At 45.6% G+C, this 27870-nt stretch overlaps 1 protein-coding gene across 1 annotated transcript in view; it reads right to left on the reverse strand.

Annotated features, from left to right (window-relative positions):
• Positions 1-27431, reverse strand: part of Stard8 (StAR related lipid transfer domain containing 8) — a 71028-nt gene extending 43597 nt beyond the window's left edge. The window contains exons 1-2 of the mRNA XM_029473210.2: positions 27201-27431; positions 14104-14137 (exon numbers count right to left, since the gene is read on the reverse strand). Coding sequence (XP_029329070.1) covers positions 14104-14137; positions 27201-27245 — 79 coding nt within the window. The 5' untranslated portion in view covers positions 27246-27431. The remainder of the gene's footprint in view (positions 1-14103; positions 14138-27200) is intronic.
• Positions 27432-27870: the final 439 nt, after the last annotated feature.

The following is a 27870-nucleotide window of genomic DNA, read 5'->3' on the forward strand; positions in this document are numbered from 1 at the left end:
CTGGCTCAGGTTTCTAGGCCCTGTCTATCCAAGCAAGAAGCCTGGCCATGAACAAAATCTCTTGATTTTTTTAGCCTGAGACTCAAAAAATCTACCTTCCACCCTTCTTTAACCATGAGGACCTTCTTGGAAGCTAATCCTGTCATATGCTCTTCTGGGCTTCAAAGCCAATGCGTCAGTGGCCAGTGGGGGTTCAGGGCCTGCACAGCAGGCTACCCTGGAGTTGGCATCATTAGTGAGCAGCAGATCCATGTCTCCTGGTCCACAGGGAGGTTCTGAGGCCCATGGGTAGAGAAACAAGCCATTCACTGCCTTGTAGCTAGGATGTGCCTTTGCCTTGTCTACCTTCTCTCCCCCCCACTCCCCACCCCCTCCCCTGCCCCACCCTCTATCCCCCATCCTCCCACCCCTGCCACCCAATTCTGTGTTCTGGGTTTCTCACCACACCTCAGTAGCTCCAGAGATCTGCCAGGAAGAACTAATTCCACAGAAACCTGAAAGTTTACCAGGAAACTTTACTCCACAATTTATCTTCAGGGCGGTGTCTCCAGGTACCTCATGTTCAAGTCCTGGAAATAAAAAATCCGAAGCTCCCAGGTTCTTAGATAAACAGCATGGGCGGTAGAGCACCCTGGCCAGCTAGAGGCCCAGCCGCGGAAAGGGTGGAATGAACACCAGGCTCTCCCTCAACCCCTGAACTCCCTCTACAAGTATGGGTTGGAAGCCAGCCTTTCAAACTTCTAGAACCTGGAGGAGGAGCCTTGTGAAAATGTCAGCTTGGGCCAAGAGCCTAATTAGAAGACCTGGAGGTAGGACTCGGACTCAGCTTGCCTGTGTCCCTCAGACAGCAAAGCCAAGGGTAAGGAGACTACAGCCCTTGTTGCAACATGATGGGAACAAGGAGAGGTCCTTGACTTGCTGTCTTCAAGTTTGAGGTGACCCAGAAAGATAATGCTATCCAGGAAGGATGACTCTCAGGCACCCACCTCCTGTTCTGCTCGCCCTTTCCCCTGCCTTTTCTCCACCCATGCCTCGGGGTGGCTCTTCTATATTTTAGCTTACCCAAGGAAGCACTTCTCCTTGTCTGATTTATTGTCCTCCAAGCCCCTAGATCCCACTCTGCCCACCACTTGCTATAGACTCTGGTCTCATGGCTTGCCTTCCCTGCATTATAATAGCTTCATCTCTGCATGAGGATGGCCATGGAGGAAATGGATGAGGGGAGAACTAGGGAAAGCTGAACCCCTTGCTATTCTACCTTGTTTCCATAAAAACCAGATAGATGGAGTCATTTAGTACTCAAGTCAGACAAGGGCAGGGAGAGTCAGCATCAAAGGGAACGTTAAAGTCAACAGACATGGTGATGGATGCTTTTAATTCCACCACTATGGAGAAAGAGGCAGGAGGAGCTCTGTGACTTGAAGACCAGCCTGGTCTGCATAGTGAGTTCCAGTTTAGGTAGAGCTACATGGTGAAACCCTGTCTTGAAGTGGACAGGGTGCTGGAAAGATGGCTGAGTGGTTTACAGCACTCTCGCTCTCTCTTTGTGTGTGTGTCTCTCTCTGCTTGAAGATTTTTTTTCATCTTCTTGCAGTTCAGACTTTATGGTTTATTAGTCATGTCATTCCATATAATTTTAACTAAGCAGACTGAGAAAATATCCTGCAATCATTAACAGATGATGACAGTATTGATGAAAGTGTTCACGTCTTTATAGAAGGTGACAAGAGACACCACTGCCCCTATCAGACTCAGAGGTTTGTACATTTCATAGAAAAAGAGAGAAGGACGTTCACTGGCATTTAGCTAGCATTATTCCTTGTAGCAAGAAGAACATTGGTTCATTTTTAAAATAGGGTCTCACTACGTAGCTCAGAGTGGCCTCAGACTCGGCATCCTCCTGCCCCAGACTCTGGGCCGCTGGAATTATAGCCCTGCATCCCCATGCCTAGCTTAGACATATTGTTCCTGCACCTGAGCCTCAGCTGTTTGCTGACTTCCTATTGAAGCCGGCATGTCACAGGGATTCTTACCATTTCCAGAATTACAGTTATTTACTATTTATTTATTTATTTACTTACTTACTTATTATGTATGGAGTGGTGTGCCTGCATGGCAGTCAGAGGACAACTTACTATAGGTTCTCATCTTCCATCATGTGATTATCTGAGTTCTGGGGACTGAACTTGTCAAGCTAGGCAGCAAGTGCTTTTACCCTCAGAGCTATACCACTGGCCCACTTAACATTTCTGAGCACTAACAATGTCCCAGGCACTTTTCAAATGCTAACCCAGGACCCACTTCTTTGATCCTTTAAAGCCTTGTTTTTGTGTAAACTCAGCCACTGAGGCAATGAGATCCTTGGCCCTTTGTCCAAGGCTACTCAGTGTGAAGGTACTCAGACACAAGTGATTGCGGGTAACCTAGGGCTTGTTCTGGAAGCCAAGGGAGGCTACCTGATGCACTCCCAGTGGTGTGTCAGATTTGCTGAGACAAAGCCTAAGTCCTGGACCATTTCTCCAAATAGCCAGCAGTAGTCAGCAGTAGTGAAACACTGTTTGTGTAAAATAAAAAAAACAAAAAACAAAACACAAGGCCCAGTTGACATTTTCAGAGTTTAAAAGAAACCAAGCAACAACAGCTGTGGTCGGGTCTTCTAAGAGAGTTGGATACCTACACAGAATAGGACTCTACAGATTTTCAGTTTTTACTGACCTTGTTAATCCAGATCCCCCCACTCTCTCAGTTCCTTCCTTCTCCTTCCACTCTTTTCTGGCTTCTCTACCTTTCTCTTCCTCTCTTCTCCCTCCCCTTGCTCAGCAAAATTCATAACTTGCTAAACCACAACCCTCCTGCTATTCCCACTTTGGGGGGGGGGGAGGATTTTGCAGCTGATCTGCCTGCTTCTCCTGATTGATACTCTCTTCTCAGTGGCCACATTCATCTCTATTCTGGCTCCACCTACCTCCCCCAGGCTTGGTCCCTCCATTTTTAGCTTTGCAGCTTACAGGTACATTGCAGAGGCTTGCCCCTTCCCACTTCACCTAGCCTTCCAAGCTGCTCAACTGTCTTGACAAGACCCTTATCTTTTCCAGGTCTCTCAGTTTTCCCATCTGTTTGTCAACTGTTTAAAGGGACCATAGGAGTTTGGAATGCCTGACATTCTGCAGCTCTCTTCACCTCTCATTGCCAAAAGTTTTATATCTGCTTCACTTGGATGCTAACTATTCTTCTCTGTATCTTTCTGCTTCTTTTATATGAATACAAATTTCTTTTTTTGGCAGGCAACTCTGAAAGAATCCATTGAAAACAGAATCTGAGGAACTGGATGCTAAGAGAGGCAGAAAGCGGAAACAAGGCTTGCAGAAATTTCAAAGAGATTGAAAGTACTCGGGGACAAGGCCAGGCCAGTGCCCATTTGGTGAAGCAACAATATTTTACAAGCTGAGCAATTTTAGAAAACTGGTTCCCTCAGCTAGGTTTAGCTTCAAAGAAAGGTCAAGGGGACGGTGAGCCTGGAAATCGGCAGTAGCAAAGCCTCAGCAGCTCTAGGTGTGTAGCACATAACCCAGAGGTGCTGTCGTCCCACGCTGCCCAGCATCACCAGCTGCCTGCTCTGCACAAGACACCGGGAGCCAGGGGCACCGGGGACAGAGCTCCCGATGGGCTGAGGTTTCTATTTCAAAGGTGCAGAGACAACATGGAGATTAATAGAGAGCCCCTTGCAGTTCCCGAGCTGCTTTCATCTGGTTTGCTTTTACAGCAACCCTGTGAGATAGTGAGATAGGAAGGTTAGCCCATTTACAGATCAAAGAGGAGACAGAATTCACTCAAGTTGATTTGACAGCAAGGGGCTAGCCAGACCTTAACCCATAGTGTTTTGACTCCAGAGCCAACACTGGAGTTGCTCATTCAAAACCCTCATGCCCCTGCTTTTATTTATTTTAAGCTAATGGAGACAGAACCAAGAGTTTCATACATGGTAGGCAAGCAAGGTACTGCAGAGCTATATGCTCAGTCTTCTCTCTCTTTTTTTCCCTTTTTCTTCTTTGTTTTATTTATTTATTTATTTTGGGGGGGCAGTTTTCACTTTGAGTCGGGGTCATATTAAATTGCTTAGGGTAGCCTTAAACTTACAATCCTGCTGCCTCCAGTGTGTGTGTGTGTGCGTGTGTGGTGTATGCACACATGTGCCTATATGCTTACACGCATGAACAAGTACTATCGTGCATGTGTGGAGGTCAGAGTATGACTTGCAGTTCTTGGTCCTCTCCTTCTGCTATGTAAGTTCTCAAGTTGGAACTTAGGTTACTGGGCTCTTTACCTGCTGAGCAATCTCACTGGACAACTTTTATATTTTTAATAACCCTGATATTAATTCCTGGCAAACTATAAAACATCACACACACACACACACACACACACACACCATGGATGGGGTGGGGGGAAACTGACTCTAACAGTGGCTAATTCCAGTAGTGGGTTGTGGAATTTAAACTATCTTCGATTTGATAGGCAGATCCAGGTTTAAATTTTGACCTGGAGTTGGGCTGGAGAAATGACTCAATGGTTAAAAAGATTTTTTTTCTAACCGGGAGCATGTATTTTACTTATTCTATATATGAAAGGAAATAGCTCAAACAGGCAAAACATGAGCCATGTGATACAGCAGATACACAGTGTTCTGGGGATTTGGAAGAGGAAGGAGACAATATTTGCATTAGGCTTCCAAGAATGACACAGGTCTTTACAGACTAGAGTCTGCAAAGTGAGTCTGCAGAGTTTGCCATTCTCCCACCTCAGCAGTTGCTGACTTCAAATAGCAGGCCTGCCGAAAAGGAATTCTTCCTGAACAATTAGCTAAGTGCACACACTCGGTAGGATTTCCTGTTCCCTTTCCTTGGTGCATGTTATATTGTGGTACCTGGGGCAGAGCCCCAGGCTTGGGAAACACCTGCTTTGCTCCATATGCCCTTCAGTTTTCCCTGGACAGCTTGAACTGAACCAGTTCAGTTAGGACACAGACAGAAGGGATTATAGGGGCCAAGCAAGGCCGTTCTTCCAACTGCTTTTTGCCATTTTCTACCAGAACCCAGGATTTTGTGTCATACTACCTGATGATCAGGAACTGATTACAGTTTTGGTAAGACAAGGACAAATCCCTTTCCAACTAAGGATCATAGAAACAATGTAGGCACAACACAACAACAACAACAACAAACCACCACCTCCAACAACAACCAAACAAAAAGCCACAGACTCTAATGCTCTCGTTTTAATTATGAGGAAAAGAGGACCCAGAGAGAACAAGAATCGCCAAAGTTCAGAGGGTCTGTTAGGAGCGAAGCCAACACATCCTGCCTAGTTGTACTTTAGTCCCCAGGAACGAAGCCTTTTCAAAGATGCTTATTGACAGACCTGAGACAGAAAGCACATCTTGCTCTTTAGAGACCTGGTCACCAGGCATTTCTGATCCTGCCATCCATCTATCAGCAATTCCTCTCTGGCCTGCATGCTCTGACCTCCCTGGAGTGGGGGACTGGGAGCTCTGGAATCCTGATTCAACATAAGCAGTCTCTATTCCAGAGGCCTGGGGATTTATTCCTTGAGCCTCAGCAGATGCTTTTGTGATCTCAAGTCAGATTTCTGGATGGAAGGAAAACTCTCTCCCTAAAGCCACTCTGCTGCCTGAGTTAGTGACCATGGTAAATAGAGCCATCATTTGGTAATTATCATCTATGTCTTGTCTGAACACTCTCATTCCCTCCTCACACTCAGATCCTGCAGTCTGAAAGCAGTGTATTGGAATCCCTGTTTTCAAATGTAGAGAAATGCCAGGGCTAGTGGTGCATGCCTTCATCAGGGTGCTCAGAAGGCTAAAACACAAAAATCACTAGTTCAAGACCATCCTGAACCACATAATGAGTTTCAGATCAGCCTGGGCCACAAACAAAAATAGAGAGAAAGCCAAGTCTCGGGGAGGTATTATAGCGGTGACAGTCACAATTCAGACTCAGAACTCTCTGAATTCTCTTGCCACTCTAGAGTTACTTCCCTTTTTCCTTTTTCTTTTTCCCTTCCTCCCTCCCTCCCTTCCTCCTTTCCTCCCTCCCTTCCTTTCTTTTGCTTGATTGGTGTCAAGGATGGATAGGTCTTTGAAAGGGAGGAGAGAAAAACTGGGACAACACAGGAAGAGAAAGGAATCTCTCCCTCTGGAGTCTGGTTGATATTGGTCAGGTGAGAATGAGGAATTCTGGCACAATTAACATTTGCTGTGAACAGTGACCACATAGAGACAATATTTCTCTTATACAGAATTATGTATAATTCTCAAATGAAAATGTAAAATTAGCAAGACACTTTGCTTGATGCATGTATAACCTGGAGCCCGGCCTTACTCCTCTGGATACTTACAAGCAGGATCATTAAGTTTTGTTGCCAGTGAAGATCCCCTCACTCGCTACACTACCTTGTCCTGCAATTACTTTCTGCAGCAAAATCAAGGATCCAGCTTTTCCTATGTGACATGTACATCTATAGAAACTTCAGGGGTGGGCAAAGCTGATTTTCTTGCAGGGCTATATTTATATTTCTCTGAGGCCCAAAGGCACAACTACACTTTTACCCTGGAAGCTAGCTGCCGACTATTCATGTTTGTCAGCCCAGAAACCAGAACTGTAAAAGATCTAGAAATCCAGGAATATTGGACATTTCTTCTGTTTTTTCTAACTTACCCTTTTGCATTGACCCTCCTAGTATTTTCATAGGCAGGGTCACATGATGGTCCCTACTTCTCAGTGGTAGAGAGCTGAGACAGCAAAGCCAAGCACACTCACAGCAGCTTGTCCTAAGTGCTAAAGTGGTTATCCCAGGAAACAGCTGGGGTAAGGCAAGGCATTGCTCTTCACTGGGTTTCTAAAAACAAGAAGCTTGTACTCTGCAAAGCCTGGGCACTGTGTGTTCTCTCTCTCTCTCTCTCTCTCTCTCTCTATGTCTCTGTCTCTGTCTCTGTCTCTCTGTGTGTGTGTGTGTGTGTGTGCGCGCGCGCGCAATTAATGTCTATTCCCTCTGGGCTTTAATGGAAGGTTTTGAGCGAGTGTCCTTTGGTTATCCTCAGAGAAGAAAGAAGTCCAACTCTTCCTTTAGCCATAGCACAACTCGAAGCAGGACATTGCCAGGGGTCAGATGTGTCGATAACAGTGGTGAGATCAAAGAATGACAGTTGTCAGTGAGAATGGGATGGAGAGTTTCAACCTACTGCCCTTCCCCTGCTTAAAAGTCTCCCTTTGACCCTTTTCTCTTTCCAAACCTTGAAGGGCTCCCTGTTTTGTTTTTAATATGGAAAGCCATTCCCTTCCTCTGTGGAATGTATGCCCAGAACTATCCTGTTCCAGGGACAAATGGGACACAGAATTGGAAGCCTGTGTTCCCAGGAACCCCATTTCCTATGTTTTCATTTTTCTTCTCAAAAATGCAAACGAAATCAACTCTTCCTGTTTCTGGATTTGGGATGTGGAAGGTCACACAGCAGGAACCTCCAGCAAACAGTTCAGAAAGGGACTGGGAAAGCTGGCCCCAGGCTGTCCTGCACTGGCGAGGGGGAGGGGGCTGTTTGAGTGGATGCAGACCTTTGAGAAGAAGGATGGAATGAGAAGCAGCATTCAGGTTGGGACAAGACTCAAGTCTGCTTCGGACACCAGTTAGTCCTACACCGCAGACAGAAGCCATCGTGAAGCAATCAACAGCACAGTACTTCATCTCCCTGGCCATCAGGAGGATACCTGGGGCTGGGGGAGAAGATCTTAGAGCCAAGGCTATTCGCTCTGGGGAAGGACAGTCTGATGAGAACATTGTAGAAGAATAGGAACTTGTCTCCAGTTTGTCACTCATCTAGCTGTCTATATGTTCTTCTGTAGTCACTTCCTTGCACTGAGTTTTAAGTTCCCAACTTTAATGCACACATTGGTCTACACGAGCAATAAGATCCCTTCTGCCTCAAACACCAGAAAAGTGCAAATGCCAGTAGTCACAGGGAAGAAGAAATCTTCCCTTTCTCGTGAATTCACTCTCATGAATCTCCAAGGGGCAAACACTGGACCAATAAGCAGAAATTGGTTTACACCCAATTCGGACTGGATATTAGTAATGTTCACTAGGCATAGAGGTGGGTACTTGAAATCATAACATTCAGAAAGGTGAGACATGGGAATTTTGCAGAGAGCTGCAAGCATGAAGCTGTCCTGGACTACATAGTGAGACTGTCTCAAAGCAGCACGGGAGGAAGGAGGGGGGGGGAGGATGGAGACTTTGAACTGAGTATAAATATCAAAGGCTTCACAATTCCTAGAGAGTTTGGACAGAGCCAAACTAGTCAGATAGCAGGAATGGTATAATAAAGGGGGAGCCAGCTAGCACCTGAACACTAGGTTCAAATATAATCTCTAACATTTGCTCTTATATGGAAAACTCAAGACTCCAAATGATAGCTTCAGGAGACCTCCAATTTGTACAGCTAGAACCACTTGTATGAAGCAGGTATGGAATACCTCTCAGTTCTGTCCTCTTGTGGCTCCCAAGGACTCTCTGAGGGTTCTAGGGTTCCTTAGTACTTGCTGTGAAAAGTAGCGTTTAACATGGCCCTTAAGGACTTTTCCTATCTTGAGATGTAGGGCAAGTTCCTGTTCTAATGGCTTAGTAGAAACATACATCACATAGATCTGCAGCCCCAAAGCCTTGAGACATTTTGCCATCTGAAACCAGTGAGGCTTTCTGTTGATTTGTAATAGATGGATTCAGAGCTGAAATAACAGGGAAGAAAGTATAATAATTCACCAATCCTATTGCCAGAAGTTCTTTGGCTCTACCATCAGAAAATTAAAGACAGTGCATGGCAGATTCACTGTTCTTGTGAAGTCCTCAACTTAGATTTGGGGATACAGGGGTCGGGCATGTAGACAATATATCAGAGCTCATGGTCTACTAGATAGATGAGAGAAAAGAATATCAGACCAGGTAATGTGTTATAATAGAAACAAAGGCAAAATGGAAATGATGTCTAGATTGTGGCTTGACAACCTGGCAAAGCAAAGGAAGTTCAGTGGAAGAGAAGTTGCCTAACACATATGGCCATGGGTTTGATTCTTGGTACTATAAGTAAAATGAGGAAAAGGGATAAGGAGGAGGAGAGGAAAAGGAGAAGGAGGAGGAAGAGGGCAGGAGGAGGAGGAGGAGGAGGAAGAGGAGGAGGAGAAGGAGGAGGAGAAGGAGGAGGGGAGGAGGAGAAGGAGAAGAAGAAGAAGAGGAAGAAGGAGGAGGAGGGGAGGAGGAGGAGGAAGAGGAGGGCAGGAGGAGGAGGGGAAGAGGAGGAGGAGAAGGAAGAGGGGAAGAAGAGGAGAAGGAGGAGGAAGAGGAAGAGGAGGAGAAGAAGGAGGAGGAGGAGGAGAGGAGGAGGCAGGCTGAAAACTGTGATCTCTGGTGGTGAGTTTGAAGGGACCACATGCCCTTTTGTGACAGTGTCCAATAGCACCTTCCAGATTCTTTTCTGACACTTTACCTGCTATCCCTACTCCACTCTATAGTCTGATCTTCTGGGTTGGCTTGAGCTATGAGAGTTTGTAAGTATACACTGTGCCTCCATGCATTCTTCTGACTTGTGTCTATAAGCCTGAGATAACCTCTGATATGTCGTGTTGAAAACAAGAACTGGGAGGCTAGGCTTCACAGCACCTTTGACCTCAAAGGGAGTACTTAGGGGTCTACACAGTTCTGGAAATCCCTCCCCCAAAATCCTGAATTTGCACTTTCCACCAATCCTACATCTATTTCAGTTTGACTCCTGGCATAATGCAGGATGGTATAGGGGTGAGACAAAGAGAATACAGAGTCAAAGTGCAGGAGACCATGATGATTTTTTTGGTTTGAACTTCTCACTGGATAGATGATGAAACTAAGGTTCAATAAAAGCAACCAACAGAGAAGGTGTTGATGGCAGAGATGGGACTAGATGCTCCGTCTTCTCAGCTCAAAGCCAGTGTGGCTGCCTTAGCTGTATTCACTTTTGATTATGGCTGAAAGATTTCCTGTCTCAAATGATAATCCATTCCAGACATGCTTCCAACTAAGTAGATGTTTATGGTCTTTGAAGTTGCTAGAGAAAATATGTCGAATGATAAGCAAGTCATGGTCTGCAAAATATTCTTTGCAAAAGAGCAAATGCGGAGTGGTTGAATCTATCAAGAATCAGTTATAAGAATGATTTAGTTTTTTTCAAATGAAGGAAGTGGCCTGGGCTCTGACGGAGATGATGGTTTTCATATGCTTGATATTTTAGTCTCCTGCCCTCCTGAGTTTGGGAGGTGACACCCAATAGTATCTTGGATTCATGTATTTAAATGAAGAAATCTGTTTCTATTTTCTACCTTTTACATTGGCCATCTTATGCCCCTGCCCCACCCCAAGAATTGGTAGACTCAGTTGATAGGCTGAGTCCAGTACAGAAGGCAAGCTTGCAGCCAGACTGGAGCCAGTCAGGTTGGGAGTGGGAGCTCTGGTTACAGGCAAAGTATTACCCCCCAGGTTGCAGCAACCATTTCGGCAGCAGCCTGGAGAGTGGCTCTGAATAGCTTTGGGCAACAAAGAGGCTTTGTGCAGCGGGAGCAAGGGGCCTCAGAGAGGATTTGGCACAGAGTGGTAGGAAGAAAGGCCCGGGCCCCCTCATCTCTGCAGGCTACTAGACAGGGGAGCTAATGGCTTCCATAGAAATGTGGAGTCTGCAGTGGAGTGACTGAGTTTCAGAGAAACATATAACTTACTGGTGCTTGAGTGAAGAGGAATACATTGCATAGCTAGGAACACTTAGACCCAGAGAGGAGAAGGAAGAAGTCTAAAGTCACACAGCTGGCAAAGGGCAAAGAAAGCCAAAACAGAGATCTTCTGCTAGCCACCAACACTCCCCCCCCCAACCCAGCTACAATCAAGTATTAGAGAATGGTTTGAATTATGGTTTTATTTAGAGGAAGTGGGTTTCTGTCAGGTTCCAGAAGTCTATCCATCACGGAAACAATACATGCTTCAAAAGCATGGTGGGAAGACCTGAAGGGAGCAGAAAGACCCTGATAGCAGGGGCTCTGGAGGGTCCACCTGAGTTGAAGTGAGAGGGACATTCCTCTCTCGCTCTTTGCTAAGGTAAGATCATAACAAGAGACCCCCATGAACTCTCATATCATATTTTCCTCTGTCCACAGAACAGAGGGAAATAAAACTATCTCAGAAATATTTGGTTGACTTGTCTTAATAAGCAAGCAACTGCCAGATTTCAGGAACTATCTTGGCTGGGTTTTTGTTTTTGTTGTTGTTGTTGATTTTGTTTTTTTGCCCCTAAAAGTTCTCTGGCTGGTCCTCTCCTGCTCCCCTCTGTTCTGCAATGCTAGCATTCCATGGGCACGTGGCTGAACTGAGATTCCTAGAAGGGAAGGATTCTTTCTTAAGGGTAGTTCCAGCAGAGGGGCCAGAGTCCAGACTAACTCGCAAACAAATGCTGACTCTACCATCCCACATTTCCTGCCCCCACAGTTCTTCCTCTGACACCCCTTCCGCATGCCCCTCTCCCCACCCCCCACCGCATCAGGCAGCTCTCTGTCTTCAGACCATCTCAACTCATCAAGGAACCTAAAAGCTGGTAACATTGGCCACCTCCAAGAGGTCTGTTCAGCAATTGAGAGGCAGGAGCGGGAAGACATTTTGGTTTTGTAAAACTCCTGAATTTTGAAACACAAACACACTGCCTATTCGACAAAAGTAATAAAGTAAGACAAGATTTTCTGCTCATACTAGCAGTGAAATATCAGAAATAATCACTTCGTTCACTACTTTGACACTTTTTTAAATACAGTCTCTCACTATGTAACAAGGGCAGCCTGGAAACCATCATCCTTGGGCCTTTGCCTCTGCTTCCTGAATGCTGGGATCGCAGGTGCGAGCCACATGCATTTTACTGTTCCTGTGTCTAATCCTTGTGCAAAGACCGTGCTCATTTGCTCTGGCTCGCTCCACTTTTAATATATCTGCTGCTGGTCAGAACAACTTGAACATTGGCAGTGCACTCTTCCTTGTGATCCACGTGAGTCTTGAGGGAGAAGTCCCATCCCACTGATGTGGTTAGCACTCCAGAAAGGAAGAAACTACCTGGGACTCAGCCGATGAGATGTGGAATGACATCTTATCTAGTGCCTTGATGCTGCAACTACCACATTAATACAAACTCCTAATTGCTGCTGACTTGTCTTCCTGAGAACATCCTCTCCAATAGACAGTTTTTTCAAACTTGAACCCAAACCAATAGAAAGAAAAGTAGTCCCATCTCCATTTCCTAGATGGTGGCAGGAGAGGTTGCCTTCTCCTGCCTCCCTCTAAAAAGCACTCCTCTCTCCTCTGGAGGCCACAAAGAACCCATCCTCCCAGGGCTTAGCACAAACATGCCAGTTTTGCACAGATATTCTTTTTATAGCATAGTATGCACACCCGGATGACCTTGACCTCTGATCCCCTTCCATCTGGTCTCCCCTACCACACCTCATTTTTGCTGCCCTACATATTGAACCCAGAGTTTCCTGCATGTTTGGTAAGTAGTCTACCAGCCGAGCTTTTATCTCTGGCTCCCCAGCACAGATATTCCTAATGAGACAACTTGGCAGCTGTAAGTGCATTTGTCTGGAATGGGGGGGGGTCACTATTTCAGAGCCTGAGGGGTTTCTTTTAGCCCATGCAGCTGGTGTCTGAGAAATGGAGAAGTTTGTCATTCTCCTAGTATGGGCAGCACCCAGAACTTGTGCTCCCAGAGGTCTCTGGGACAGAGAAGGAACTGTGCTCAGCAAGAAGTCCTGGAATGATGATGCGCTCTTGAGAAGCAGATGCATGCTGTGTGCTTGTCGAAGCAATGCTTCTTCTTCAAAATGGGTCCCTCTCATCTGCTGTCATAGCAATGCGAATAAACACCTCCTCCCGCAGTTCTCCTTTTTAGAAGCCACCACCCAAGAACTTGGCTTCCTCAAGTGGAAAAGGTCCCTGGGAAGTCACCAAATGCCCCCCCTGGCTTCCAGTAAGACTGCACCTAAAGCAGCTCCAGCGGTCTTGGGAGGTCCCTGACAGCTGGGTTCCTATTGTCCCTTCTAAACGCCTTCACTGGAGGTCTCACCACGCCTTCCACCTCGCTGAAGACTCCCTGTTTTCAGGGACCACCCCCCAGCCCTAAGCACCACCTGGGAATGCTGTTCATTCAAGTCATGGGCTCCTCCTGACAAAACAAACAAACAAACAAACAAACAAAAACCAGATAATTAAATGACAATGGCTAAGGCCCTGTGATCTCAGCAAAGCCTGACCTAGGCTCCAAGTTCTAGCATTGACTGCAAACCCTTTCCTGCCTAGCAACCTACTTTGTCTTGTTTTTGAAAGTAGCGTCTCTAGACAGCTTCACTCTCTCCAGCACAGTGAAGATGCTTGCAGACTACCAAGGCTGAGTCACATCCAAGTCAACACCAGGAGACAGAAGGAAGATAGGAGGTCAGACTCAAAGAATCTTCTCAAAGAGCAGAGGGACTTATTTAACTACATCTGTCCCCTAATCTAACTAGTCCTGGAGCCTATCTCTCATCTTGGAATCCTTTCACACACAGCAAGGATTGGCATGTCATGGACATGCCCAAAATATCAAGCCTCCCTTTTCTCTCCATTTCCCCACACCCCTTTCCTGATGCCTTGCCGACCATAGTCCACGCGCCAGTGGGAAGAAGGCAGCTGGGAACAAGGGAAGCACATGGGTGGCTGCCACGTGCTGATAGCTCTGGAGGGAAATCCTCCACTGGCTCACAGACAAGAACCAGACCCTCTTCTCAGAGAAATGAAGAGGCACTGCCCATAAGCGAGAGCCAAAAAGCAGGGTGGGAAGGAGCCATGATGTGCCTGCGCGGCAGACAGAGGAACTGTCTCCAGCTTTGCCACTTGGCCACTGCCTCCATTCCCTGAGATGATCAGCTAGCCCATTCCGATGGCAGGGAGGCTTTATCTCCTTGGAAGTCATTTGTGAGGTGCGTCTTGCATACTCACCGACATTCTTTCTCCCTGGCAGCAACGGGAAGCACTGCAAAGAAAACAGAGAAAAAATAATGGTACCACAGAGAGAATATATCAGAATTGAAAAGGGGTCAGTAAAATGGCTAAGCTGGTAAAGGTACTTGTTTACCAAGCCTGTCAACCTGAGTTTAATTCCCAGAACCGTCACGGTAGAAGGAGAGACATGATTCCTGCAAATTGTCCTCTGATCTTCATATCTGTGCCATGGCAAGCACACACTATATCCACACTACAAAAAAACATATATTAAAATCTAAAAAGAATCTTTAAAACTAGCAAGTTTAATCTACCCATTTCATGGAAGGACATATTGAGGCCCACAGAAGAGGATTAAGTAAGGAGAAAAGTGAAGCCTATAGTCCCAGACTCCTAGCTACCTACTTTATACTACTTCTCCCTATTCAACTGGCTACTTCTGATTCACTTTTGTCTTATAGAAAAGAGAGTGCCCCCAAGTAGCCCACAATACTACAGTTTCAAGGCCTGACAATACAGACTGTCAGAGAATTAATAAGCATCTAGTGGCACAGATGTTCAGCTCTGCACAGGCTAGAAGTAAGGTTCTTTAGTGGAAATAGCAGTATTTAAAACTGGAAAGTCCAAGTTGAGGGCAGCCTTCCTTTTCTGATTATATGTAATACTGAATAACACTCATAATCACTTGAGTCTTGGTTTCTGTATATTTAGGAGTAGGAACATAAACATCCTGACCTCACAGGCTTTGTGAAAAAATGCCTATAACAATGGTTTTCAGTATCTTAAAAATACTTCATGAATTTGTTCAGCAAATATCTACAAAACCTCATGCTAGATGTTAAGAGTATAACAACCCCCTAGACAAATAAGGTCCTTATGGCAGACACTTCTTAGTGGGAAGTGACAATCAATAAACAAAGAAACAAAAACGTGTCAGGCATCAAAAGACCCAAGGAGAAACTTTGAGTTACAAAGTGACAGGGAAAAGTGACTAGGAAGTGGACAGGGTGAGTCTCTCCCAGGAACTGAACTTTGAACAGCAACCTGTTCAGTGAAGATAAGGAGAGATCTATAGGAAGATCTGATGCATGACATTCCAGGAAAAAACCTGAAGCAAGAGTGGGTGGGTAACAGCCAAAAGACTGCAGGGCTTTGGAAGTCAGCAAGAGGATCTTGGCTTCTCAGCAAAGAGGGCCAGAATAAGATGGGATTTCAACCTTAAAAGGGTCATTTGGGCTGCTGTGCAACGCTGTAATGGAAGCAGAGATACCTATCAGAAGGTCTGTGTGTGTTTTCAGGCAAACAATGTCAGAAGCTTTACTGAAATGATAGTGATCAAGCTGTTAGAGGAAGAAAAAAGTAAAAAAGGAAGGAAAGAAGGAAGGAAGGAAGGAAGGAAAGAAGGAAGGAAGGAAGGGAGGGAGGGAGGGAGGGAGGGAGGGAGGGAGGGAGGGAGGAAGGAAGGAAGGAAGGAAGGAAGGAAGGAAGGAAGGAAGGAAGGAAGGAAGGAAGGATCGATTTTTCAGAGATAGCATCTTCTTGCTTGCTTACAACTTGAAATCAACCAAAATGTTATCAGCAAAGGGGTTGGCTGAAAAGGTACCATGTCTTTTACCCTCAGGACAATGATGACCACGCCTGATACAGACACTTAGTCCCAATGACACCTAATCTTAGGATTACTTGTCTCCAACCTAGATCACCCTAGAAGAGCTACAAGCCAAGTCTCTGCTCAAAGAACACATTTGACCACATGAAAAAGAAGGGATTGGAAGCATATTCGGTTTATTGTTTATTTATCACCTCTTAAAAAATGTTTGTGAGATAGACAGAAAGTTCAAGCATCAGAGAAACATGCTCAGAGAGAGACAGATATGAAAGTTCTCTGAAAAAGCTACAAAGTGGAACTATAAATGAGCAAGTCAATATAATTCTCAATGGTGGATAAAGGGGAGATAAGAACGAGAAGGACAAATGGGTGGAAGAAGGGACAAAGAAGGGGCCCATGAGGTCAATTCTGGGAAATTAGGAAGTGGGCTAACAGTTGGGACAGACAGCTACTCTGCAGTCCTCTTCTAGTCTCATGAAGCCCCTCCTACCCTATCCTACTACTGGCCCAATTAATTCATCATGAGTATAATAAAATTCAAGCTTGTTCACAAGATAAGTAGAGGAGAGCCTGGTGGTGTAGGCCTACGAAAGTAGATATTCAAGAGGCCAAGACAAATCCAGTGTCTACCTGTGCTACAGAGTGAATTCAATGCTAACCTGAGCTATGTAGCGAGACCCTTTCCCAAAATAAAAAGTTGCAAAGGAGGGCTTGGGATCCAGTGCTTTCCCTCCCACCCCCTCCTGTCCATCTCCCCTACTCGGTCTCATGTAATCCAGGCTTCGTTCAAATTCAAGGATTCTTCTACCTTCACTAAGGAATTGCCACATCTACTCCCACTTTAATTTTGCTGTCAGTCCTGATTGATGTTTATCTGGTAGCTAGCTGAAAGCCTCATAGTATAAGATGGAGTGTGACCACCTGCATGCTGGTACAGTGGTACTTCTTGTCTCCTGCTTGTTGAACATATTGCTGCAAGATCTGGGAGTTCTGAACCCAAGAGCCATAAGGGCAAAATCAAGACGACAGTCACTCTGAGCTGGAAGTGGTGGTGGACACCTGGAACTCCAGCAATCTAGAGATTGAGGCATAAGAATTGCAAGCTTAAGGCCAGCCTGGGTAAACAGAAAGACCCTAAAGCAAAAAAAAAAAGTAGTGATTTTTATCTCTATTATGTTTATTCATTCCCTAATTCATTTCCTAGATATCCCCTCGGGAGTAGGCCTTATGCTAGGAACTCGGCAACTGAGACAAATCAAACAGAATTCCCTCTCTGTGAATTCAAGCTACATGTCAAAGGTGTCATATGTTCAACTCTTACCAACCCCACTGCAGAAAGCTTTCTGGACTGAGCAGATGAAGTCATTTGGGAGTTGGGGGGAGTAGGAGGATACTTTGCTACGAGGCCCTTCTCAAAGCACTTGGATCAGGTCTTGAAGGCAGACAAAGGGGCAAGAAAGCATGACAATCAAAGGGTAGAGCATCGAGAAGGGGAAGGAGGGGTCCAATCAGGTTCTTTGAGAATCTGGAACTGCCAGTAGTCTGGCTGGAGAGTAGAGTATCAGATACAACCAGATCAGCAAATAGGCCCCAGATTATGAAGGGCTATGTTAGCCTAGAAGACCATTAAAAGGGCCTAAACAAAGAATGAAATAGATTCAAGCTGTAATTTGCTGTTGTTATTTGGTTGGTTTGGTCTGGTTTTGGTGGTGGTGGTGTTGCTGCTGCTGTTTGTTTGTTTGGTCAGTTTGGTTTGTCCTTGGGTGTTTCTGTAGTCTTAATTGGGGTGTTACTTCATGGCCCAGACTGTCCTAGAACTCACTATATGGTTCAAGTTAGCCTCAAACGTAAGCAAATCCTCTTGCTTCAATGACCTAAATGCTGAAATTACAGGCAAGAACAACTATGGGCTGTTCACAGTTTTGAGGTTTTTTTTTTTTTTTTTTTTATTCGTTGGTTTGTAGGCTGCGGGTTGACCCTAGGGCCTCATGCATGCTTGGCAAGTGTGAATTACACCCCAGCCCATAGATTTGTGTTTCAGAATGTTATCCTAGATCCGTGCTTCTCAACATATGAGGGAGTCATATATCAGATATCCTGCATATCAGATACTTACACTATGGTTCATAACAGTAGCAAAATTACAGTTGTGAAGTGGCAACAAAAATCATGTTATGGTTGGGGGTCACTACACCATGAGGAATTGTATTAAAAGGCTGCAGCATTAGGAAGGTCGAGGTTCACTGCTCTAGATATTGCATGAGGGGTAGGTAGGGCATCAGGCAAAACCAGACAGAGAGATCAGAGAAGCAGTAAGGCTCAGGATTGGGCAGAGACCTTTGGAATAGGAACGGAGGACCAATAAACAAAAAGGCTATTCACATGGTAGAAGCCAGAAGATGAGAAAATTAAAAAAAAAAAAAAAAGATTTCTGGATGGCATCTAGGTATCTGACCTGCCAACTGGATAGATGCTGGCATAAAACTCAGAAACAGAGTACAAGGCTTGGTCCAGACAATGGGACAATGGGATCCAGAACTCTCACTCATATGGGTGGAAACCAAGTCCACTACCCCATATATCCTCTCTGCCCAGCCTACAAGCTCTCCACAGCCCTTGCTCTGCTATCTGAGGGGAGACTTGCAAAGCCATTTCTCCTTTCCTTGCCTGTTTTCTTGGCTTCATGCTCCACCTTTGTTGCCCTGCAATCCTGTCACCCCTGATCAACCCTGTGCTGTAGAGCCAGGCCTCAGGCCACAGTCATGAGAGCACGTTCCTCACATTCCAGCCTCCCCCAGTCCTCTCAGCTTGGCCACACAGAGCCCTATTCATGGTCTGGCCCTCCTTTCTTCACACTGGGACTTCACCACCCACCCCCAGGCCCAGCCCAGATTTTGCCAACACAGACCATGGTTGCCATGAAAAGCAAGGTCCCCTGGCCCCTCTAGAGCTGAATATTCAGGTTCCCAAAGTCTTTCAGCTGGTAGGTGGGTATATGAATTTATCAACCTATATGTGCATGTGTGTGTGTGTGTGTGTGTGTGTGTGTGCTCAGTAAACTTGCTAGGGCTGCAGTAGGCTCTCAGTGGATGTGAGAAGCTGGGACACAAGCTGGGTCCTTAGAGAAGCTTCAAGTTTAGTATGACAACAGCTGGATAGGTAGAGGATGACATGTTGACTAGGGCTAGACTAAGCTTGTCACTAAGTCCTACATTGGAACACTTCTGTCATGGTTCCACTTTTAAACCCTATGCCAGTGTCCTGGGAACATGCACTAGTGTTTAGTTTATGTCTAATGATAGTGGAATATATAACTCTCTGTTCTATATAAGAGCAGTGGGGAGCTGGATTTAAGGACACGGGCAGTCTAGACTTCACTTGCCCCTATAATGATAGGTTCCTAGCAATTCTTATCCTTACATATAACAGAAAGGTAAAGAACAACCCTAGTTGGTTGAGAGCAATAGAAGAAATACTTCTAGATTGCTTTTGTAGAGCTCCTTTTGAGACAACCCTGCCCTTTATTTGAGACAGGGTCTTTCATAGCTAGCTTAAAAGTCACTGTGTAGTTTAGGATGACTTTGGACTCCAGACTCTCCTGGCTACTGGAAATGACAGGTGTGTGTCACCATATCTGGTTATAAATCACACTCCAGATAGAATACAAAGCTTCATGTCTGTTAGACAAGCACTTCTTTCTGAGCTGAGTTACATCCTAAGGCCCCTCAAGTCTTCTCCTAACTCCCTCTACTGTATTGCCGTAGCAGGCTAACAGCCAAGCTGGGAAGAGAGTAAAAGAGAAGCTACAAGCCCCAGGGGTTCCCTAGATAATCTCAGGAATGTCCTGTCCCAAAGATTTGACTTTCCCACCAGTCAACACAGATGTTTCTTCCTGCCAAAAGCTTGGGAATCGTTTTAGGAAGAACAGAGCAGACTTAGAGCGAGTCTTATCTCCAGGCTTCGAACTAGTGTGACCAGAGGTGGGAGGAGAGAGTTGGGGATAAGAAGGCTAGGAGATTGTTTAAACAATTCACTTCCTGAAATACAAGGTGATAGCATCGGTATTTGCCATCATTCTTTTGCTTCCACAAGATACCTTCAGCAATAGGCTTTCCAAAGTCAGAGGGCAGAAAGAAATGGCAGGTGTATACATTTCCTTTATTTTACAAGAGAGACAAAGGAGGGCCCAAGCCATGGGCTCAAGAACATGCAGAGTAGTATATCTTCTCTCTTCATATTGACCCATGTTCACTGAACATCTACTATATGGCAGGCTTTTTCACATATACCATTGCTGCAATCAGAAAGTAGAGTGTATGTTCTTCCCTGAAGGGTAGGCAAGGAAACTGTGGCACAGAGGAAGAGGCAGAGGTGGAGCTGGGGTGGATTGCTTTCAGTTACCTCGTTGCCCCACCACAGCTACTTTTCCCCTCCAGCTCTCTGAGTGATCCAACTCGGGGCACAGGAAAGGTCAGAGAAGGTTGGCCTGTGACCATTTCCAGGGCCTCAGCTCCATTTTCCAAGTGCATGACTTCCTTCTTGCTTTACCTTGGCAGCCCCAGCCTCAGAACCACCCACTGGCCTGGCATGTATGCATCCTGGCATCAGGAGCACAGGTGGCCACCAAACGGCTGGACAGAGAGACGGGGTTGAAGAATGTCCCTTCCCTACCCCCCTGGGAAACCTTTTGCCTTCAAATCCCAGTACAGGCCATCTGGGCCGCTGATCCCTGTTATTTTTACCACTGATTTGAAAACATAAGCCAAACTCTGGCTTCCATAGCTTCCTGGACCTCCAGCTGTTCTCAGGCCCTAGGGCCTGCTGGAAGGAATGGTAGCCAATGTAGGCTCTTTTCCCTGAGCCCTAGCTCCCTTTCTTTCTCCCTAGGGAACTGGAGTGGAAATCACTGACATTTTGGGAGCAGTATTTTATATCTCATTTGGTGGTGGTGGTGATGGTGGTGATGGTGGCATGTGCATGTATCAGAGCAGGAAGGACTCAATAACCAACCCATCCTTCAAATTTTGTAGGCAGAGAAACAGGCCTAGATTACTTATAATCACAGTAGGCTTGGTAAGTAGATTATTTGGATTGAAATGTCCAAGGTCACAACATAATAGCTTGGGTAAGTTTCCTAACATTCCTGCCTTTCAGTAAATGAAGATGACAGTACTGTCTTACAGGGGAATTGCTATGATATATTGGGCTAATAGCCAGGAAAGACGTAGAATACTGTGTGCCCCGTGCTGTGTACTTTATAAATACTAATGAGCAGTGGTTGGAACCTTCTTTAGTTTTTAGTCTATAGCAGCCTCCATTTCTCCCCTCAACAGGCCTAATGTCGGGTGCACACTCCACTCCACCGCCATCCACACTTCACACACTTCAGCATCAATGAAGCTGAAGGCAAAGTTGGGGGTCAAAGAGATGAAAGTGTTAACGACATGTCTTCTCACACTAAACCCCTGCTCTTTTTTGACTACATTGGGAACATCAAAGTAGAACTTCCACATGGAAGTTTCAAGGTCTCGGGATGAAGGTTTAGCTCATTGGCAGAATACTTGTCTAGCCTGTAAAAGGCCCTGGATTCCATACTCACCACCAACACAACTTTATCAATGACTCTCGTTCTCATGTATCAATACCTCCTTCCCTTACCATTCACTCAAAACCCCGAGACCCAGGGGAAAAAAATCCTGAATCTCTACCTCATTCTTTTCCTGTTTCCCTGGAGATTTTTTTCAGTCCTTTTCATCAATAGACCAAAACTTGAGATTTGGATACATGTGCCAGGATCTTATTTATGGGTTCCTTGGCAACTCCATGAAGGAAGTGCCTGGCTCAAGAAGGGCCCAGGCCTAAATACAGCAGCTGTCCAATGCTTTTACCCCACTCAGCTATCCCCGTTCTATGCTAAAACATTTTTCCCAGAAAGCTTCACAGAGAACCTGAAAACTAAACCACAGCTCCTCTTGAGCTCCATCTAGGCCAATAAGGTCCCCACTACCTATTTTCTTGCTTTAGCTCATGATCCCTTAATTCACAAATCATTGGCTTATGTTGGCATCTAGTTGACTTACAATAAACTATGTGAGAACAACCCCACAGTATAGATTATTTACACAAGAGTTGAGAGTCAACACTCACTACTCAGCTAATGTAATAGTTTACTTGGCTGAAGAGTTCTGCACAGAGAGCCCAGGAGTTGAATCCTCTATTTGTAAGACAGACTGCTCTTTTAAAACAGTTTTCTTATGACTTGGGTATCTATGTCATAATTTTTTTGGATCCAATAATTGAGGTAGCCACGTCTCCATATATGGTCTGCATATACGTAGCTCTAATGTACACATACACACATTACCAGAAACTGCTTAATTATCCTGTGGAATGTAGAGATAGGATCCAGAAGTCTGAAATCCCTCCCTAGCTCTGGGACTTTGTATACATTTGTGTATACTTGAATTCTTCACATTCTCCTTGCCCCTCTCCCAACCAATACACAGTGCATGTGATAGCTATCTTGTTTGTATAGATAAGGGCAAAGGAATGGAAAAAGCAAGGGTTTCCTGGAGGCTCAGAGGAGAAATCCTGAAGCATTGTCACCCTTACACCTCATATCCTGCCAGGGCAATTTGCACAGAATGAGACGCTATGAGTTGATATAGGGACAGAGAAGACCTGCCCCTATGCACATTCCATTCATACATACACAGTGTGCATATGTTTATATGTGGTGACAACCTTCATTTACCCACCAGGAAGGAGTCTGTAGTAGTTGAAGGAATCATGGGTAGAGAAGTCTTTAGCACACTTGGAAATCTCATAGACATTAACCAGCCAGGTATAGTCTAACATGGGTCATATGATCAAGCACATATAAGAATGCATGCTCACCTCATGTGCATGTATATATGTGCATGAATGCAAGACTGTGTGGTGAATGGGAAATCTCACTGTCATGGAAACAAATGTTTGAAGAGCCACATGGAGCTGGTTGCTGAGTACAAACCTATCCCAGGACTTAAAAGTCTCAGGCAGGCCAATTGTCCTGAATTCAAGGCCAGCCTGGGCTACAGAGTGAGACCTAGTCTTTAAAATCAGTCTTTAGCAAACATAAAGAGAAAACAGTAGCCATGTAGAAGTCCCATGTGTACTTAGAAGAGAGCATTTACGAGAGAGGGTGCTTGAGACTAAGCACATAGGTGAATTGGGGAGAGCCCTCTACACATACGCTCAGTGCAGGAGTGCAGTGCACGGCTTTAGTACATGAATATAGTGGTTGGGGCAAAGCATGCTGCGTCGTGTGACAGACGCCTGGCTGGTTAACTTCACTGAGCCTTCCCGGTGTACTAGAGACTTCTCTAGCCAGGATTCCTTCAACTACTGCAGACTCCTGGTGGGTGAGGGTTGTCATCATGCATGTGCACTAGATACATGTGGGTGAAATGTGCATTGTCTTGTTGATACTTCCACCTAGCACTGCTGTTAGACTTTACCATATTTAATCTGCATTTGAATTCTGTAATGTAATCAGTAGGGAGAATACAGTGTCCTGACTCCTCATATGACCTTGGGCACCTCCCTGCTCTCCAGGCTCTGGTGTCCTCATGAATAATTTGGAAGGGGGAAATGGGTGACTTCTAAGAGCCTTTCATATCTGAGAGTAGGCACAGTTATATATTTAAGATTTAAGAGGAAAGAAAGGAGAGACAATGGGGAAATGTGACCCTCTCAAAAGTCACCCAGAGGTGACAACAGAGATGGAACTCTACCTATTAGAGGGGTATCCTCTAGGAGCTGGTATGCTCAACTGTAACAGGAAGGGGAGACATAGCCATGCTTATTATGGGCACAGTACCAAGCTAAGTTCTGGGAGAGAGCCAAAAGTCAATGTCAAAGAATCGAGGAAGTGACTAGGATAACCATATGGAGGAGGGTCTTCTGCAGGCTTGATTGTACAGAGAAATGGCCAATAGCTACCTTCCCAGCCATGCTGACTGCAGGGAAGACACATTAGGAACTGTGTACTGGGCTCATTTCACACTCCAATGCCTTTGCTTAGGATATCCCTAAACTAGAGAAACCAAAGACTGGCCTCTTTGCACCTTTGTGTATCTTCTGCTCCTGGGTTGTCAGCCTCAATTACTGAATTAGTCACTCCTGTTCCTAGACCAAGGCAGGGTCAGAGCAGAGAGCCTAGGGATAATGGCGACAAAGGATTAGACAAGATCTGAGGTCCCCATCCTCACTCTCCAAACAGAGAATAAACCCTGCCCTTGTGTCAGTCACGCCCAGTGTGCTGCTTGGAAATCTGCTTTAAGCAGGACAGGCTCATGGGGTCCACATAGTTTCTTTGAGCTGCCAACACAGGCAATGTACTTCTATAGGCCTGTAGTCTGTGGCTTACAAAGGTCATGTGCAAAGGTGCATAGCTAAAATGCATGCACAAAGGTTTATGGTGGAACTTAAGCCCAGTTTGTCTGGTTTCCTCTTCCATTCTTTGACTCATGGGGTACAAAGGTATTGGAGCTTGGTTTCCTTACCAGGGCTCCAAGAAGGCAGAACTAGATGATATAACTAATAGTTTGGTTTTTTTTTTTTTTTCAGCTACAACAGACTCTGCACAACCATTAACCACCTTCAGGCTGTTTTTCCACAGTTGTGTAACTGTTCATGGGGAGGCCTGGCTCAGAAAGGGAGGGTAACTCAGAGCAGCACTTTCCTTTGAGAAGGCTGACAGGTCCAGAGCATCCAGCCTTTGACTGGGGTCTTAAAATGACAGCGTTCGAAGGCAAGGACAAGAGGTCCAAGTTAAATATATGTCTGACAAGTTGCCTTTTAGCCCCAGCATCTAATGGTATATTACCTTGTATCTCTTACAGATCATATATGACCACAGGACTACTGCATTTCTCCTACCCTCACCCCCTCTGTGTGTGTGTGTGTGTGTGTGTGTGTGTGTGTGTGTGTGCACACACAAGTGCATATGTGACCTTATACTCTACATAACTTTGTGGATATGTCTGGATATATATATCTTTATACATGTGCTTGGAAGGGTATGCAGTTATATGTGTGTGTATCTACATCAGTGGTTCTCAACCTCCCTAACACTGCTACCCTTTAATTCAGTTCCTCATGTTGTGGTGACTCCTAACCATAAAATTATTTTTGTTGTTATTTCCTAACTGTAACTTTGCTGCTGTTATGAATCATACTGTGAATAGCTATGTTTTCCGATGGTCTCAGGTGACCCCTGTGAAAGGGTCATTAGACAACCCCCAAAGGAGTTGTGACCCACAGGTTGAGAACTGCTGACCAACATACTTGTATATGTGTGTTATCTGTGTATGTACCTACATTCGTATGTTTTTGTATGCCTTCATACTTGAATGATATGCCTATGTGTGTGTGTGTGGCTAAATGTGCACAAATGCACATATATGTTTTGTGTTCATGGGCATATCCATGCATGGAATCATAGATGCGTCTTGTGCATGAGATGGGGATCTCTGACCTTCCCTTTAATTTCTCTAGTCCAGTGGCTCCTAAGAGACTGTCATGAATCCGGGGGGTTGCTGAGCACCATGGGCTAACGAGTACGAAGGGATGTAATGTAAGCTCATGTCAAGCACCTAGCATAGTCCATTGATGGGAGAGTAGATGGAAAACATCTCAGGCATCAAACACCAAAGTCACTTTCAGTTCCCTTCCTTCATTGTCTTCATTCTACCTACCTCCCCCCTGATTCCTCCCTCTCCATACCCAGCACCATGGCCATTGCACCTCTCACTATTCTGGCCCCTCAGTGGCTCCTTCCACATCACCCTCACCTGCTTTGGATGCTGGAGTGCTCTCTTGAACCCACCCATTTAATTATATGCCCACCTTCTTGAAATCAACTCCCCAGACTCCTAGACGTCAAGATTTCACAGGTAAGGATACTGATTTTTAAAAAAACATTTTTTTAATTTAATGAAAACAGACATTGAAACATTTCTCAGTCTTCTTTTATAAAAGAAATAGCATCTGAACCCTGAACTCAATAGTTTCCAACTAAAGACTAGTTCATTGAGTTGAATTAAATTGTATTTACAAAACCTGTACATTGTCTTTGCGTTTCTTCAATTCTACCATATATAAGCAAACCTTTTCACTAAAAAAAAAAATTCCCAGTAAAAGAAGACCATTAGCCCCCAGATTAATTTCAAACCCTCTGAGAGGTAGTCCCATTTCCTACTCTCTGGGCCCCTCTTTTCCAACGTGTCACCGTGGGATGTGCCCTACCCTCAGCCCACCAACCATGCACCAACTTCCAGAGCCAGGACCCTCTGCCAGTTCTTGCTCATGTAGTTCCCTCTGTCAGGCATGTCTAGAACCTCCTGCCCCTCTTTGTGGCCTGACAAACTCTTCTCTTTCTTCCACCCTGATGCTCAACCCAGATGTAACCTCCTGTGAAATCTGTCCACGTCTCCGTGGATGGAATGGGGCTTCCCTTCCTAAGAGCCCCAGCGAGTCTTCTGTCCTATCTTATAGTCGGCCTAGTCGCTCCTGTCTTCCCAGGAGCCTGTACTTGGAGGAGCTATATCATATCAAGAAAAGCATAGACATTAGCGTCCAGACTCCCAACTGTGCTGGTCATAGCTGAGTGATGTTGTAAGTATCACTTAGCCATTTACAGTGTCTCTTCCACAACTATCAAAGAAAGAAATTACTGGGTAGTGGTAAGGGTCACCCGGGTCTGGTGCATGCAGATACTAAATACATGTTAGTGTCTTGGTTCTTGAGAACAGAAATTGCATTCCACATTCCCATAGATTCTGCTGTGTTCCCACATTTCCCATGACCAGGATAGAGCAGGCCTTCAACAACTATTTAGTGCCTGGCTGTCTGGCTATATAGTATAGTGCTTGGCATGGAATGAGGGTTTGATGAACATCTGTGATGGCTCTCATTCTCTCTTGAACGACACAAGCCACACCCTTTCTGTCTTATGTAGCTCCCTGGTACCTAGTGCACAGTAGATGCTTGCTACATGTTAATGGATTTCAAAATTAATAATACACACCATTACTTATGTGGATGTCACATGACAGGCATCATGCTAGAAACCTCACACCCTTGCTCTTTATATTTGCAGATATTTTACTATGTAAACAGTAGCAGCAGCCTCCTTACCCTCCTAGGTCAGTTTAACTATCTTCATTCTAAAGCTGGAAAACTGAAGCTCAAAAAAGTCAAATATTTTATCTCTGTGGCAGACTTGGGAAGCCAGAGACAACTAGCTTACTTGTAAAGTTCGGAGACTCAGTCAAGTGACAAAGGGCAGGGGTTGAATCTAGCCTTATCTGGCTCCAAGAGTTAATTAAGCCTAGTTTTGGAAGCTGACCAGGCCTTCCCAGTCATCATGCAATGGGCTCAGCTGCCTGCTTCCCCGTGAACAGGGGGGCCTTAGCTGGGCTGCAGCTGGGCAGACACTTACCTTCACTTTCCTGAAGCAAGCCCAGAAGACATCCAGCAGAGGCATAGTGGGGCGTGAGAAACTGGAGGGACTCCGGCAGGGCTCTGCTAGGCGTGAACCCTCTATCTAGGGGAAAAGCCAGAAGAGACCCAGGGCTCTATGAGAGCCAGCCCTATCCCTGTGCTCCATCAGTGGCACTGGGAGGGGAGAGGCGGACAGCAGCAGCAGCCTGATCAGCTCAACAGCTCAAGGGCAGGCCCCTCCTGGAGAGTGAAGGGAGGAAAAGACTGGAAAGAAGGAAGGAGGGAGGGAGAGAGGCTGGCTAAGGAGGAGGGACCAGGAGGCGGGTCACTGATTCAAACTCCGCACCGTTAGCCAGTTGGCTGGGACAAACAGCGACACTGATTGAAATTCCCTGAATATTAGTTTCCCCAGCCTGGTTGTCCAGACTGTCTACTTGGCTCACAGGCTCATCCTGCTACCTGTGAGTTGGTTCACTGGCCAGATTGCCTCCTGGCCTTCTAAGCAACATATAAGCTGTCCCTGGGGGCTCCAGGCACAACCAAGACCACATGGAAACGGTGGGTAGTGCCGGGAAGGGACTGAGGAGCAGTTCCTGCACTGGAAAAACAAGGAAGGTGTGAAGCCTGTGGGTGGAAGGGGGTGGGGTGGGAGAGCCTGTGGCCTTGGA

Source organism: Mus caroli, unplaced genomic scaffold (assembly GCF_978045245.1).
Source record: "Mus caroli unplaced genomic scaffold, Mus_caroli_1 scaffold_5, whole genome shotgun sequence".
In the NCBI taxonomy this organism is placed as follows: domain Eukaryota; kingdom Metazoa; phylum Chordata; class Mammalia; order Rodentia; family Muridae; genus Mus; species Mus caroli.